We start from the raw sequence: 17158 nt of genomic DNA, 5'->3' as shown, positions 1-17158 counted from the left end.
TGTGCTTCAAGGGGGGGACTCCAACTGATGAAATCCGACTGAGCGAACAGTCACCGGATGGGGAATCGGTGCCTCAAGAACGACCAACGTGTCGTCGCATAACTTGTTAGGACAGTTGTTCAAACAACACACTAACACCGGTGCAGGGAAGGTATACTCAGCACGGTACAAGATTTTGGGGGAAAAGATTTTTGTAGTGCCGTCCCTAGGGTTTGAAGCTACCCTGGAAACGATTAGCTGCACTATGGGCCGAGAGTGGTCATGGTCATGTCAATGAAATAAAAATTCAAGTTGTTTGTTTAAATTTACTGATTTATGGGGTTATTAGACCTGATTTTGAGGAAAAAGGGATTTTGAGCGTTGATGATTCGTCTACCGACAAATACGTCAATAATCCTTTAATTACAGTGAAGCACAAACTCTTTCTCCGTCCCCCGCTTTTCGTTCTCTGCTCAGTACACGCAAGAACACACAAACAATACTGTTGAGAACTCAAACCACTCACCCGGTTCCAATTCTTTCCACGCTGGCGATACCAAGCTGATGAAACCCAACCATTATATGGTGGTGGCGATTTTTCCACTTCAACAAAAAAAGGGAACCTTCTCAATTCGCCACCTGGAACAATTGATGTTCCTCGCCCCTGTTCACGGCGGTACGAACCTCCAACCATCCTGCCGTACGCTCGAATCAATATAAATTCCACTCGGTTTCCGACCTGTGAATGAACTAAAAATCCTCTCGTTGTTTGGGATGAGATTCGAAGCTGCTGGATGATATACATATCAATGGGTGGTGCGTTCGATATAAAAAAAGCGGGAAGAATCTCACCGCTTCCAATGCCAGGTTTGCATACGCTTCATTTCATATGCACCCTCCAAGGATATTTTGTTTTGTTCGCTCCGATCCGCCATTCGGAATTGATCGATTTCACGAAGTGCAGTTGGCATTCATTCGCGAGCACACCGCGCTACACCCGTGGACACCCGTGGACGGTGTGGAAATTGTTTGGACGATGAAACTCCCCCCGCTGTCCAGCACTGCCCCGGCCCATTTTGGCTGTATGTTGGTGCTGCATTTTCAGTTCGGCCCAATCACACGGCTGCTGTGACGTTTTTGCAGGGTACGCGGGTTTTGTTTGAACACCGGCACGGCACTAGGACAAAAGCCGCCCCCGCCGGGGCGTGATGGACCAATATCAAACGGGCAATGAAATGAATCTTCTGCACGGCCTAAAGGGGGATGTTTTTTTTTTTTCATGAGAGATGGTGGAATGAAACGATACGAAATGCATGAAATATTTAGTTGTTATGAAATCCAATCATAACGATAAATGTACCCTCGGATAAATTGTTTTCCCAGTCCAATGCCGGGGACATTGTGCAGTGCGCCGACTGTTGTTCCGGCGGAGAGTTCAGTTCAAAGTACATTCCAGCTGGTTGGGAGCTGGCCCCGGCATCAGACAGATGATCGGAAGGGAAAATTTTCCACTCGCTGCAACGCTGAAACCTAATATGTTTTTTTTTTGCTCTCCTTGTATTTTTACTATACTTCTCCCACCGAACTTCAAATCCGACCGATGTAACAAACCTACGGGACGAACTGGTCCTTACCGTGCGTTCTGTGTGTATGTTTGCGTTTTGCTTCGGGGCTTTTTGAGCAAATATTTACTAGCGTGTGCGCGTGTCCATAGCCTTTCCCATAATGCTGGGGCATCCTAGAAAGGAGCAAGGAGAAGAATGAACGAGAAACGAAAACACATCCCAAAGGGGTCAGTGTGCATTGTTTTTCTAATCGAATTTTTCTATCGCGGTAACCCTTTCCGTCAGTCAGCCAACCGGTAGGTTAAAGGTTAACCCTAACCCGCATGGCGGTTAGTGGCCTATAAAGTGGAACTCTAATTTTAGCGAAAAAGAAAAGGTTGATATTCTGCCCAACCATTCCGGCTCAATTTGGAAATAAATAATGGCGGACTGGACCTAAACCAGTCACCGATACGCTCTGCAGTGCATCGCCTAATCAAGCCATAACATTGGCCCAATCTCAACATTCAACGTCTTCCGACGGTATGCACCGTAAGGCAAACATTCCAAGCATCCAATGGCCCCATCTTGGCACAGGAATCTCTATTGGTTTTGTTCAATATCAACAACCTGCTAGAGAATGGTCAAAAATAGTGCACAGATGTCGTAACGTAACAAGACCTACAAGACGTCCCGGTGTGCCGGATCACTTCATTTACGCCTGACTGCAGTCGATCAACAGTGTATCAGTGAATAGATAATATCAGCCGGGAGCCGGCTAGCCTTCGATACACACTCTGCCTGATGGATTGCTGGATAATTGAACGTGCGGACACTGGACACAAGGCTTACCGCTAGCATGCGACCGGACATGGCAGCCGGTGGAACAGCGTGCAGGATCGAGACGGTCCCGCAGTATCAATACGTCCGTCCGGCAGGTTTTCCCTTTTGCGAAGATTGTGGACTTTGCTGGACGTACCGGTTGCTTCGGTGCACTCTGTCGGACGATGACAACAATCGCATTGCTTCCGGTTGGATGCGAGCAATGGAAGCCGGCCACACAGCGTATGCCGTTTGCGTAAATATGTCCGAGAGGCTTTCTGGTCGGCCGTCAGAACCTGGGACAAACTTAATTTCACATACGCACCAAACGTTTCCAGTACTGTTCGGGATGCAAGTTTACATTGTAATGTTTTGATGCCTTGGCCAGGCGAAATACACCGAGATATTCCGTTCTTGGGCCAAGAATTTCCGTTTTAAATATTTCACCAAGCCAATTTGCTTTACGGAAGATGTAACACTGTTTCCATCTGTATCTCCAACGGAGCTCCATTCTAACTATTGAAGAGTGCAGTACATCTTGCTTGGTTGGTAACTCTTTAGCTATGATTCCTCCACTGTTCCAAAGGGGAGTGGTGGGGATGTTTTTACCTTACATTTTACCGCACCAAAATCAAAGTGTCCTCGAAAAGCCAACCAAGAGATCCGATTTCCCAAACGCCATCCGCCACATCCATCGGTATATCGGAACCCATCCGCATCTGTCCGGATTGCCATGGGTACGGTGGCTATGCCCTCCACCTTCATGTTTCCGGACGAAAGATTTGTGTGTTTATCCGAACGGGAGCGATTTTCTAGCCGTTTTGTAGCTCCATTTATCACCTTTCGCTCGTCAGCTTGTGCAGATGAAAGGAAGCATTCAAATTCGATGTTGTGCTTGAGAGATCAAGATACATGGGGTGGTGTGTTTGAATTGTACGTGTTGAAAGTAGTACCATCGCGTGGTCCTCGGATTAACCGCACGCAGACGTACAGGATAGAAACGTTTCATAATTCCCCCGTCGCTCTACTCCTCCAACGTACCTCTGTGCCCGGGTGGTTCCCCTGTGCCCTTCGTGTGGCGAGATAGAGGAAGATGAATAAAATATTACCCATGTATCAAAACATTTTTCATCCAACGCAGCAGCAGCAGCAGCAGTAAGTTGTACATGCTGACGAATGAACTCTGCTGTTTCGGGGGGTGGCGTAACAAACAGGCGAAATTTCTCTCGTCTACTCCATCCGGTTATCTGGCGCTGCCGTGCAAGCGTGTAAACTCCTTCAGATTTTGGCTGATGAGCGAATGTGCTGGAAAACATGGGTGTTGCCGCCCATCCGGAAGCAACGAAAGGATTACGTTTCCGGTGTGTGATTTCCGTTGCATTCTACAGACCATTAAACCGTAAAGGGTGGTAAGTTTGGTTGAGTTGTAGTGCTTCGAGTGTAGTAGCGTTAGCCAAAGGTTTGGAACAAATATTTTAACAGGAAGTTACATGTTCGTATCAAAGAGACTCACTTGTTGCATAATACAACGCTTGTCGGAAGTTTACAGAATGAACCCCGCAGGTTGGATAACGATTATCCCAAAACGACCTCTCAAGCTCGTTAGTATCAGCGTTTCAATGATCAAACATTTTAAAAGCCTTTAAAAAATGTATATGTAATATCACGATCGTTGCTACAATTAGTTCCAGAGATGCACGGTACGTTGATGCGTTGCAAAAATGCGTTGATTATGCATCCTAATTTGGTGCAATAAATTGATTTTATGTTTTGTGTGCTTTCAAAACGTAACCTGAACTGCTGGATATTTTACGAGGAAGGAAATCTACTTTATTATATTGAACGATATACCTCTCGGGGACTGCCTGCACTACTATTTAATCGCACACTAGTCAAGTAAAAAAAATCCTCTTCTTATTAGCTTTTTGTTTTTTGAACGAAGTCGTTATTATCTGTATTATCAGCCTCATATGGGCTATAGAGTACAGTTTTCTCAAGACATTTCCTCCTTGCGTTGTACCTTTTTGTATATTTTTTGTCTTATTTATATTTTTTAACAATGCTCAACGGAAATATAAACAAAAACAGTGAATTTGCCTTAACTTATCATTAAAATTATATATGTGTGGAATATTCACGAAACTGGTTGTGATATGAGTGCTCAAAGCGTCTAATGTTCCCGCCGTCCGGTTTGCAACTGTGTATTCATCTGTCCCTTTTTAATCCATTTTCAATTCATGATTAATCCTATAGTTCATTATCTTTGCTCTAGATCGATTGTCAAGGTTGCTAGTGTTGTCCTATCCTAAGGTGTATAATTCATGCAATGTTATCCTATTCCGTGTAATTATGGTCATTATTGTAGATTTCAATTATTATTTTATAACTAATTCTTACATTTCCGGCCACCAAAGAAGGAACTTCTTTTAATTTTAATGCATGGAACCTAAATCCGTATTCCGCTTCGAGTGTTGAATCTATCCTTATCCTTCTAATCGTTCCGTATGTATGTGTAAGTGCACTGTTTGTTATCGCTGTCAACTATCAAACTGATCAAAACAAACCAAACGTGGTTTGCCGCTGCATGCTATTCAGTGCCACCGCCGATCTTCCTATCCAAATTGTTAAGCACATCTGGATTGGGTAACATTGCCAAACGGTTTGCTGCGCGTACGATGGTTTTGCCCGAAGCTGTGCGCAGCGTCACTACGCGAACAATTCCGTCCTTCCCGGGATGAATCGAAACAATACGACCCATCGGCCACAAGGTAGGATGCAGGTTGTCTTCCTTAATGATCACCAGTTGATTTTCTTTTAGGGAAACTGATCTACCATTGCAATATTTGGCTCGAGCTTGCAATTGCTGAATATACTCCGGATACCATCGAGACCAAATATTTCGCATGTGCTTTTGCACTAGCTGATACTCCTTCAGGCGATTGTCTGGCATGTCGGTGTAGTTGGCGTCTGGTACTGCTTGCATGCTGCTACCGATGAGAAAATGTCCCGGTGTTAAGGGTTCCATATCTGATGGCTCGTCCGATAGATGAGTGATTGGTCGAGAATTCAAGCATTGCTCGACTTGTGCCAGCAGGGTAAGCATATTTTCCTGTGTTATGCTCCTTGTTCCGATGGTTCTAATTATGTGTTTTTTAGCTGCCTTCACCGCCGCCTCCCATAATCCTCCAAAGTGCGGTGCTCGCGGCGGAATAAAATTCCACTTCATCTCGTTCATCGCACACCAATCAAACAGTGTAGTTCGATCATCTTTGTTGCATTTTAGCATCTTATAAATCCGATTGAGCTCATGCGATACTCCCTTGAATGTAGTTGCGTTGTCTGAGTGTAGTTCCTTTATCTTCCCGCGGCGTGCAACTAGCCGACGTAGGGCACCCAAAAATGCTGTTGTTGTTAGATCGCCTACCAACTCTATGTGTACCGCTCGTGTTGAGAAGCATACAAATATCGCAATATATGCTTTAGTGGGGCTTCTAGTTCGAATAGTGGATTTTAGGAAAATTGGCCCACAGTAATCAATTCCGCATACAGCGAACGGTCTGGTCGGTGAAACCCTTGATGTCGGTAGGTCAGCGATACTTTGCCTTATGAGTGTTGGTTTAGCTTTGAAACACGCGTGACATGTGTGGTAAACAGACTTGCACAAGTTACGACCCCCGATAATCCAAAACCGTTGTCTTAGTGATGTTAGTAGCATTTGTGGACCAGCATGTAGATTGCGTAGATGACATGAAACTGCTATTAGTGCTGCTAAAGTATGTTTCGATGAAAGTATGACCGGATGCTTACTTGATTCCGAAATTTGGGCATTGTTTAGCCGGCCACCAATGCGTAGGATACCCTGACTGTCGATGAACGGTGAAAACCATCTCAGGTTTGAGGTTTTTAGAATCTCCTTTCCCTTTTGTAGGTGATGCATTTCTTCTTGAAATGTATCTAATTGTGAGAGATAACACAATTTTAATTCAGCACCTTGAAGTTCATCGACGGTGATTGGTGGAACCGATGTAGAACGCGTTGTACGTTTCTTAGGAAGTTTTGCGTTGCGAATGAAACGTAAGCAATAGGCCGTAACCCTTTGCAGTTTGTAGTATACCGAAAACCGTGAAAACAGGCCGTTCCGGAATTCATCAACCGTTGTTGTTGTTGCGATCCGTTGTGACGTCAATCTCTCCTCCTCAGCGCCTTCAACTTCGCTAAGTGACGGAGCGTCTTGAGGCCATTCTTCCTTGCTGAGTGACAACCAGTGCGGCCCATGCCACCAACGATCACATTCTAATAGGTTATTAGGCATAATCCCTCGCGAAATATCGTCAGCTGGATTATCGATGCCAGGAACATGGTTCCAGCGATATATACCAGCCGTTTGTTGAATTTGTGCGACCCTGTTCGCAACGAAAGGCTGCCATCGATTTGGCGGAGAGTTTAACCAGTGAAGCACCGTCATAGAATCTGTCCAACAGACCGTAGTAGCAGAAATGTGAAGTGATTGTTGGACCTTCTTGAATAAAACCGTAGCTAATCGTGCTGCACATAATTCTAATCTCGCTATCGAATGAGTGTTAGATAATGAGACTACCTTTGACTTAGCTGTGAGCAGGTGAACGGTGACTCCTTCCAGACCTTCAGCTCGAATGTAACAGCAAGCACCATAAGCCGATTGTGATGCGTCTGCGAAGATGTGTATTTGTAGATTCGTAGCCGAATATTGTGAAGTGTAGCGAGGAATTCGTAAATCACGAAGTGATTCTAACGTGGAGTGAAATTTCAACCATTCCTGCTGTAAGTGCAATGGGAGCTCGTAGTCCCAGTCCCATGACTTCCCATCCTTTTTAAGTGACCATAGTTGCTGCATAAATAGTTTTGCCACGATTATTGTTGGACCCAGCAAGCCGAGAGGATCGAAGATTTTGGCTATATGTGACAAAATGACCCGTTTTGTCAATACCGCTGGTGCAGGTGGTAAATCTACTCGAAATCGAAGCATGTCAGTTGTGGGTTCCCAAACGATGCCTAGGGTGGACACTTGTTTCGCATTTTGCCACTCATGTGTTAGTTGAACCGCCACATCTTCGGTAGGAATGTTTACTAGTGCTTCCGTCAGGTTAGATGCCCATTTTTTCAGTGTGAAGCCTGCCGAATTTAGCATTTCTGAAATTTGCTGTCGTATTGCAATGGCATTAGTTAGATCATCAGTCCCCGTTAACAAATCGTCTACGTAGAAATCGTTCATAACCGCGTTTACAGCTAATGGATACTGCTCCTTGTGATCGAGGGCAATTTGTCGAAGTGTTCGGGTAGCCAAAAATGGGGCAGCTGCTGTACCATACGTAACCGTTTGCAATTCGAATGTGGATATAACTTCTGTCGGGGATTCTCTATATCGGATTCTCAAGAAGCTTCTATCGCGTGGATCGTGAAGAATCTGCCGATACATTTTCTCCACGTCAGCAGTTATGGCAATAGCATGGGAGCGGAACCGAAGAATGATACTGAAAAGATCCTCCTGAATTACTGGTCCGACCAGTAGCTTATCATTCAACGAGTAACCAGTGGACGTCTTGCATGAGGCATCGAAAACTACCCTAACCTTGGTACTTGTGCTTGATTCCTTGACAACCGCATGATGAGGAAGGTAATAAAACTGACCTGGATCTTCTGCCTGATCGTGTATCCTTTTCATGTGCCCCAAACGCTCGTATTCCCGCATGAACCTTACGTATTCTTCTTTCATTTTAGGGTTGCTGTTTAAACGACGTTCCATACAGCATAGTCTACGATCAGCAGTGGCTCGAGACTCTCCTAAAATGATATGAGGATTGGAGTTAAAAGGCAAACGAACGACATACCTTCCCGCTGAGTTGCGAACAGTGGTGGACACGTAGTGTCTTTCGCAGGCTTCCTCTTCAGCCGATAGCACAGGTTCCTCGGCTATGGCCTCGCTCTCCCAAAACCGCTCCATGATGTCCGCCAACGAGGATTCATTGGCTGCGAGATGGCACAGTCGGGGCCCAGGTGACGAATGATGAGTGTTTCCGGTAACCACCCATCCGAAGTGCGTTTCCACCAACCACGGCTTGCCTTTGCCGAAGGACCGCTTGCGACCGGTGTGTAGCTCCCAGAATGCATCGCCTCCGATTACGATGTCAATTTGCCCGGGGATGTTAAAAGTGTTGTCAGCCAATGCCACATCTGGCAATTTCCATGATGATACATCAGTGGGTGATGTAGGAATGTGAGCTGATGGCGTGTCCAGAATCAGGAAAGCCATCTCCGATGTAAAGGGTTTTGTCTTGGATTCGACCGTAGCGATGATCGAACCCTTCACCTGCTGTACTGCATTTCCGATGCCCGATACAGCGATGTTAACCTTCTTACGACTGGTCAACAGTTTCCGAGCAAATTCATCAGAGATGAAATTTGACATGGATCCGGAATCCAGCAAGGCCCTTGCCTCGTGGTTGTTTCCATAGTCGTCCCTTATATGAATTTGCGCCGTCTCCAAGAACACTTTTTCGTCATCCAAATGTGCAGCCATTGTAACCGTTGCGGAAGGTGCCCGATGCAATAACGAGTGATGACGTTCACGACACGTTCGACACGTATAACCAGATTTGCACGCTCTGACTTGATGAGTGTTGCTCAAGCAGTTCCAGCATAGCCCTTTTGTAGTAACAACCTCACGCCGTTGCTGAACATCCTTAGCAATGAAGACGGGACAACTGGATAAACGATGGTCTTCTACGCACTGCAACGGACATTTTGCTTGCTGGCGATGAACATACGTGGTAGCCGGTGTCAAACTAGCTGTGGCTGCATTTGAAACAGACCTTTTTTGAACGGCTTGACGAGGAACGCCGGCCACCTTACTGCCACTAGCCTCTTCAAACACCATTTCATCCGCCGATTTTAGGATTTGAATCCTATCTTGCACGAACTCGAGCACATCCTTATACCGGTCTCTGGCGAAGTGAACCGAATGTTTCTCCCACGCTATTAGTGTTTCACGGTCGAGCTTCATCAGCAGTAGGTTCGAAAGTGGGGTATCCCACGAATCGACCGGTTCCTGTAGCTTTTGTAATCCATTTACAACAGGAATGAATTCGTCCACTAGTTGTCTTAGTTTGCCGATGGACGCCGATTGCACTGCCGGGAGATGATGTAGCTTTCGATAATATCCCCGAATTAGCATTCGTGAATTATCGTACCGTTTCAGCAGAGCCGTCCATACTAGAGAGTAATTATCTGCTGTTAGAGATGTGTGTTCGAATGGCACTGCCGCTTCGCCCTTTAATGATGACAGCAAGTACTGGAGTTTTGCGATGGAGGGAAGTTCCGCCGAAGCGTCGATCATCGATAAAAATCGATCGCGAAAAGAAAGCCATTTTGTCTGGTCACCATCGAACGTTGGAAGCTCTACCTTCGGAAGGCGTAAGTTTGGTGTGTAAGGCCGACTAAACGCGAGTGTAGATGAAGCCAAACCCGTCGCGTCTATGAGTGGATTTTCCTCCTTCATTTGATGTCCACGTAAGAAAGATTTCAGCTTCCTACAACGATCTTCGATGTCGATCTTTTCCGAGATGCACGCTTCGATGGTTTCGCTACTTTCATCAATCTCGATGAGTTTTTCAAATGCAGCGAAAAACCCTGCCTTATGCATATCCAAATCTGCTAACACCTCCGGAATTTGGTTGGCATCATCGGGTGTAAATGCCGCTTGAAACCGTTCCAGCGATTTTATATGTTCCACTGCGATTCTCTTTTTCAGCTGAGCTGCCTTGATTTTCTTGTCCATGGTAAGAACTCAAATTTGTAATATCACACACACGAAAGAACGACACAACGTATTGGCGCGAAATTTAATGATAGCGTGTAACCGGCCGTTGCCCTTGATGCAGGGCGTTTAGCGATGGCGGGAAATGTCACGGAATGACTTGCACTGAGACGCCGTAATACCGAATTTCACTCTTGATGCAGAATGATGCCTGAGAAAGCACTCACTATCACAATTGACTGTACTAAGTACCCGAAAATCCGGTTCGAAGGACCAAAATGTGGAATATTCACGAAACTGGTTGTGATATGAGTGCTCAAAGCGTCTAATGTTCCCGCCGTCCGGTTTGCAACTGTGTATTCATCTGTCCCTTTTTAATCCATTTTCAATTCATGATTAATCCTATAGTTCATTATCTTTGCTCTAGATCGATTGTCAAGGTTGCTAGTGTTGTCCTATCCTAAGGTGTATAATTCATGCAATGTTATCCTATTCCGTGTAATTATGGTCATTATTGTAGATTTCAATTATTATTTTATAACTAATTCTTACAATATGTTTTGTCCCATGAGCAAAAAAAATAAAATATTTGAATTTTACTGAAGTTGAAATTCAATTGCCCATAGTGATCGAAGAAAGACATTCCGCAAAGTAATGCATTCCTACCCCTCGAAGGAAAAATACTACGCACAATGGTCAAACTGTTCGAAATTCATGTCAAAAGTTTAAAGAAAAAACCCTTAAATCTATTTTGTGTTTTACACCGTGACTTTATAGGTTTGCTGAACATTTTTTTTTGGAAAACGTAACGTAAGCTGGCAACATCAGTATGGTTTGGAAAACTCTGCTTTAAAGTAGGTTGTTAAAAGCTTGCAGACACACCCTCGTGTTTTAAGTTATTATAATATTAATAATTATATTTCGGTTGCGAAGGTTTCTTCGTCATGGTCCTAGTTTTGCAGTCAGTCAAAGTTATGGAAGTTCAGTTTCACAATTGAATTAGGATCATTTTACACATTATTGTCATTATTCAAGGTTTTTATGTATCAATGCAATATTTTTTAACAAAAGGAACAGTTTTATATGACAAAGATACCTGTTATGATCTGTTTTTTTTTTTTTTTTTTATTCCTTAAAATCGGTACTGAATAATTGCAAATTTCTTTGAAATTCAAATGCTTTTTCATTTGTACCATAGTGCCAAGGTCAGTTGAATGACAGAATAAATCAAGAAAGAAACAGCACATTCGTTCCATCTCGGTCTATCCTTTGCCCGCAAGCAAATGCCGAAATCTGCCGAAGTTCTTGCTTTATGCAATTGAGCTGTTTCTATTAGTATTGTTTTTCCGTTTGCTGCCTGCTGATAACAGTTTCTAGCCGAATTTGGGAATTAACTTGCAATCCGATTCCCACCCAAACCGTTGCCACGCATTGCTGTGAAGAAGTCTAGTGCTTTACGACAAGAAAATACTCACCGCTCCAAAGTAACACCATGGGTCGTAAGTTCTGCGTTGGAGGCAACTGGAAGATGAATGGCGACAAGGCCAGCGTCACCGAGCTGTGCAAAACGCTGTCCGCTGGTCCGCTCGATCCTAACACCGAAGTAGTGGTCGGTTGTCCCGCACCCTACCTGTCGCTGGCCCGCTCCCTGCTGCCGGAAACGATCGGTGTTGCGGCCCAGAACTGCTACAAGGTGGCAAAGGGTGCGTTCACCGGTGAAATTTCTCCGGCCATGTTGAAAGATCTTGGACTTGGTTGGGTTATTCTGGGTCACTCGGAGCGGCGTGCCATCTTTGGTGAAACTGATGAGCTGATTGCGGAGAAGGTTGCTCATGCCCTTGCCGAGGGGTTGAAGGTCATCGCCTGTATCGGTGAGACGCTGCAGGAACGCGAAGCCGGCCAAACCGAGGCGGTTTGCTTCCGGCAGACGAAAGCCATTGCCGCTCAGGTAAAGGACTGGAGCAACGTGGTGGTCGCTTACGAGCCGGTGTGGGCCATCGGTACCGGCAAGACAGCCACCCCAGAACAGGCACAGGAAGTGCACGCCGCCCTGCGAAAGTGGTTCACCGAGAACGTTTCTGCCGACGTGTCGAATGGCATCCGTATCCAGTACGGAGGTTCGGTAACGGCGGCCAACTGCCGTGAACTCGCTGCCAAGCCCGACATCGATGGATTCCTTGTGGGCGGTGCCTCGTTGAAGCCTGAGTTTATCCAGATCGTCAACGCTAGACAGTGAAGCAACTAGTCTCTCGAACCCGTTTGTAGTGTAGAGGGAAGATGCACGCAATCGCCATCGGCCCGGTGTCGTCATGTTTCGTCTTATTTTAAGTTTCTCATTATGCTCGTTGTACACACGCACTGAACAGGTTGTTACGTTTTAAGCATCCAGACATAGAATATTCTATTCAATAAAAACATGTCTCAGTGAAAATGCGCCTGTAGCACTACTCGTTCATTTCCACGTTGTCGTAGATGTCCTCCACACCTTCAATTGCTTTTAGCTTTTCTTTTAATTTTTCGTACGCTTCTAACGCTTCAGGATTTAGTTTGATGGTGGATTTGGGGAAAAAGGCGTGTTCGCTGTGCTCCACGGAATAGCTCAATTTTTCAAGCTCCTTCTTCACCTTATCTAAATCTCGCGGATCGCATAAAAACTGCAATAGTTAAACGACAAATTACTTATCTACATTACAGTCACGTTTCATCCTTCAATTGTTACCCTTATCAGTCGACTGTTTTCATCCATCACTTCGATATCTTCGGCTCCAGTTTCGATAGCGTGATCGGTACACACGGAAAGCAAATCGTCACCTTTCAACTCAGGCGGAGCAATCGCTTCAACAAATCCTCTTTCGTCAAATGCGTGCATGGTGCCGATGAAAAGGGCACTGGAAATGAATATAAAATCAGCATTCAGAAAATACGTCAACGACCGGATACGGATACTCACAAATTTTTCCTCAAAATTGTTGCCATCTCCATCTTCAGCTGGGTGAATCGATCCGTGTACAGAACGCAGATTACATTCACCTGATCGAGTGCCTTAATCTCGAGCATATGTTTCTTCAGTTCTAACGACTGTGTAGTACACTTCTTCAAGATGCCCTGAATAGTAGCGTTGGGCATGTTTTTCTTCAGCGCTTCATCAATCGATGCCCGTAGCACATTGTTAACGGCGGGATTGGGACCTCCAGCTAAAATATAAAACATATACTTATAATACGCTAGTCAAACATTGCTTCACTTTGATTCCTTACCTTGCACAGCAAGCCGAATTTGTCTAGCTAGTTTAATAAATAATACCGACTTTCGCCCATCGTTTAACGCCTTCACGTGCCGAATGTTTTGCCATTTCGAGTGACCGGCATACAGACTAGATCCGAAATGGATACACCGTAGGTTATGGTACGTTTGGAGCGATGTTTTCACTGTCCGTGTCAACCGACCAACAGAGGAAAGCATCATCCGAAAAAAAAGCCTAAATGCTTACTTCTGGCCCGTAAATTAATGGTTACATAAATCACGATTTTCCGGCTAACGAACTGAACTGTTATTGTTTACAAACGTGACTTTGACGGTAACTTGACAGCTCCTTGACAACACGTTGGAGCTACAGTGCGTTGCAAAAAAGGAGAAATTGCGCCATTTGAATATTTGGCGAAGTTGACAAATTTATTGAAACACTCCTTTGCTTTTACAAAGTATAGAAACTATATAGTTTAATCACTGTTCTGGTGAGAATTATAAAGCATGGTTTAACAAACAAACAACAGTTAAAAATAAAACAAGAAAAACAGTCCAGGAAGATTAATTTGTTTTATCACAAAAAATCCAAATTGTCAGAGCTACAAAAACCATAGACAATGATTACGCTTATCATTGGAGCTTGGTGCAGGTGGTAGTTAAATTGTGCTTTGAAGAGCCAGCGCGAAGGTGTTCGATGGTCGATTCGTGCTTTACAATGTATTTTAGCAAATGTTGTATCCTAACTCTTTTATTTCTAAGTTTATTTCTACGTAACACGTTAGCTTCCAATGATCATGGGAATACGAATAGTTCTTTAAAGATGAGAATAGAACCTCAAGCACTCACAACCAGCCTAACACAAACTGCAGAATTTGTGCTGTTTGTGCAGTAAGTATTTTGTGTTAAGAGATTAATGTAGTCTACTGAAGATTTGATCACTTGTAGGGGTTGTAATGATGCTGAACATAACCTTACAATAACATGGGATATTGAAGAACACATCGCAGTTAGTCCATCCTTGATCACGAGGAACGGATGTAACGAATCGAGCTTCAGTGTGAAAGTTGCAGCCTCAAAGCAGGGACGATTCATCATTCAACCCGTAATCATTTCGAGTAGTCCATACAACGACAATGGCCGTCTGTTTGTGCAGCTTAAGGTAGCGAAATATCGTCCACTGATAATCATATCGATGCTCATTGGATGGACTTACACCGTATGCTGGACAATAGGAGACTACTTTCAAGCTTGGACCAGTTACAGGCGCAAAAGCGTCGTTGGATTGAGCTTCGACTTCCTGTATTTAAACATCGTTGGCAATTGTTGCTATGCAATATTCAATGTGGTTCTGTTCTCGAGTGACTATATTGAGGTAAGTTTATTGAAATAACCAAATCTGAAGAATAACAGGCTAATGTTTGATTAGGCAGAGTATTTTAGGCGTCATCCGTTCGGCCTCAACCCTGTGGTGGCGAATGATGTGGGATACGCAGTGCACGCCGTGTTTGGCAATCTGGTCCTTATTGCCCAGTGTTACATCTACCAAAGTGATGGAAATGTTGTATCAACCGCTGTGAAGCTGCTCATTTCCGGATACGTCATGATGGTGAACGTGTTCTGTATCTTGACAATTGAGCAACAGATGCACTGGCTGGATTTCCTGTACATACTAAGCTACGCGAAGCTGTCTTCAAACTTGATCAAATACATTCCCCAAGTGCTGATGAATTATCAACGTAAGAGCACGGAAGGTTTTGCCATCTCTAACCGATTGCTGGATATTGCCGGCGGTCTGCTGAGCTTGATGCAAATGGTTCTTAACGGTTGGAATTTTGGTAAGAATACCGAATTGTTTGCGTTACAAAGTCATATTCTAATGTCTGTTCGCTTTTTCCTCCAGATGATTGGCAATCCATTGTTGGGAGTCCGGTAAAGTTTGGTTTGGGATTCGTTTCCATCTTTTTTGATATAATATTCATGGTACAGCATTACGTTTGTTACAACAATCAAAAAGGAGGGCAATATATAGCAATATGTCAACTTTAAGAAACAATCGGTATGTTTTATTCTGACGAGGTGAAAGATTCTCAGCGATGCTCGTAGTACAGACGCTCACATCCTCTTATCATATTGGTTTGTTTTATCAAACAACACATATTTGTCCAGTCCGCGTCGGTGATGCTCACGCTCACTAATCTCATCTGGCGCGATTTATTCGTAACAATAGATCTGCTTATCGGCCTTCATCTGGAGTCGTTGACGGAAGCCGCTCACCGGTACAGAGTTCAGTGATAAACTGATGATCCAGTAAGAAAGCTAGAGTTCCACAGCTTCACCAATGAACTTCCTGTGGTGGTTAGCGTTGGGAGTAGTGACTGTTGGGACAAGTGCACAAAATTTGTCTTTATCTTTCGTGCCTCAATCTGTGGTAGTAACGTTTGGTGAAACCGCAAGCTTCAGTATTGAAGCCAAGTAAGTACCACCGATCAACATTGGTGAAATGGTTTCTAATTTTCTCATGTTCTTTTCTTCAGTGGATATGCATCATCGTCCTACAAGTTGCAATTGTTCTGGCCTCAAGATGAAGCGATGAAGATACCATCGAACCAAACCATCCCATTCAAGGTGGGTTGGAACAATTACACAGTTCCTCTGTCGATAGAACCAACAAAACAAGGACGCTTCATTGTACAACCGTACATAGAACCATCAGGATCAGTGGACGACACGAGACTGTTTCTGTTGATCAAGGTGGCTTTGTATAAGCCGCTGATGATCATCTCACTGTTGGTTGGATGGGCTTACACTGCCTGCTGGTCAGCCGGCTATTATCCACAGATATGGTTAAACTATCGCCGAAAAAGTGTGGTCGGTTTGAGTTTTGACTTTCTTTACATAAACATTGTAGGACACGTAAGTTCGTACTACGTACTGTTCAATGCGTTTCTGTATTGGAACAGCTTTGTGGAGGTAAGGTAACTAATGACATCTTTCTGTACATCCAATTAAATTTCTTTCTCTGGTATATCACATACAGGATGAGTATTATCGAAGGCATCCCTTTGGATTGAATCCGGTAATCGGGAATGATATTGGATTTGCGGCACACGCCGTATTTGGTACCGGGTTTACCATTTTTCAATGTCGCATATACGAAACAGGTGGCAACAGTGTCTCGAAACCGGCGAAAGCGATCATTGCCACCTACCTCATGATCATTCTCGTAACAATGAGCTGTGCTATAATGGATGTGATGCACTGGTTAGATTTTTTGTACGTCCTAAGCTACATAAAACTGTCCACTACTATGATCAAATATTTCCCACAAGCGTACATGAATTATCGTCGCAAAAGTACGGAAGGGTTCGAGATAATGAATCGGCTGCTGGATTTGGCCGGTGGACTATTTAGCATACTTCAGATGGTACTAAATGCATGGAACTTTGGTAAGTAATGCAGTGTCCTTGCACGAGATCCTTGGGGAGGTTGTGAATAAACTATTTATTGTGTGTTTTATTTTCAGACGATTGGCGATCCATCGGTGGAGATCCCGTCAAGTTTGGTTTGGGCATTTTTTCGATTCTATTCGATCTTGTGTTTATGTTCCAGCATTATATTCTGTATAGGTGCGTATCAATTTCCGTCATCCACACACTGAAGGAGCGTTCTGAAACTAAGTTTGAATCATTTCAGGAAGAGGAATATCAAAACATCGGTGGAGGTTCCTATGGTACCCAAAGGATCTTCTTGATGGCTTGTCGCTGTGAGTAATATA

General features: G+C 44.2%; 4 protein-coding genes across 4 annotated transcripts; 2 read left to right on the top strand and 2 right to left on the bottom strand.

The window, feature by feature from the left end:
* Positions 1-6938: 6938 nt before the first annotated feature.
* Positions 6939-10158, bottom strand: LOC128717240 (uncharacterized). The gene is made up of 2 exons (XM_053811424.1): positions 7312-10158; positions 6939-7034 (listed from the first exon to the last, which is right to left on the bottom strand). Exons 1-2 carry the CDS (start codon positions 10156-10158, stop codon positions 6939-6941), a joined length of 2943 nt encoding a protein of 980 aa, XP_053667399.1.
* Positions 10159-11629: 1471 nt separating this feature from the next.
* Positions 11630-12373, top strand: LOC128709550 (triosephosphate isomerase). The gene has a single exon (XM_053804557.1). It carries the CDS (start codon positions 11630-11632, stop codon positions 12371-12373), a length of 744 nt encoding a protein of 247 aa, XP_053660532.1.
* Positions 12374-12581: 208 nt separating this feature from the next.
* LOC128707169 (probable transcriptional regulatory protein TTE1135) lies at positions 12582-13602 on the bottom strand. Its single transcript, XM_053802117.1, has 4 exons — positions 13395-13602; positions 13088-13331; positions 12857-13025; positions 12582-12791 (listed from the first exon to the last, which is right to left on the bottom strand). The coding sequence occupies exons 1-4, from the start codon at positions 13600-13602 to the stop codon at positions 12582-12584; spliced, it is 831 nt and encodes a 276-aa protein (XP_053658092.1).
* A 496-nt stretch (positions 13603-14098) lies between these two features.
* Positions 14099-17134, top strand: LOC128717224 (cystinosin homolog). Its single transcript, XM_053811423.1, has 7 exons — positions 14099-14271; positions 14329-14755; positions 14810-15218; positions 15284-15312; positions 16421-16829; positions 16907-17009; positions 17077-17134. Exons 1-7 carry the CDS (start codon positions 14099-14101, stop codon positions 17132-17134), a joined length of 1608 nt encoding a protein of 535 aa, XP_053667398.1.
* The last annotated feature ends 24 nt before the right edge of the window (positions 17135-17158 follow it).

This window comes from Anopheles marshallii, chromosome 2, assembly GCF_943734725.1.
Source record: "Anopheles marshallii chromosome 2, idAnoMarsDA_429_01, whole genome shotgun sequence".
NCBI lineage: Eukaryota > Metazoa > Arthropoda > Insecta > Diptera > Culicidae > Anopheles > Anopheles marshallii.
This window is presented reverse-complemented; position numbering and strand designations above follow the sequence as displayed.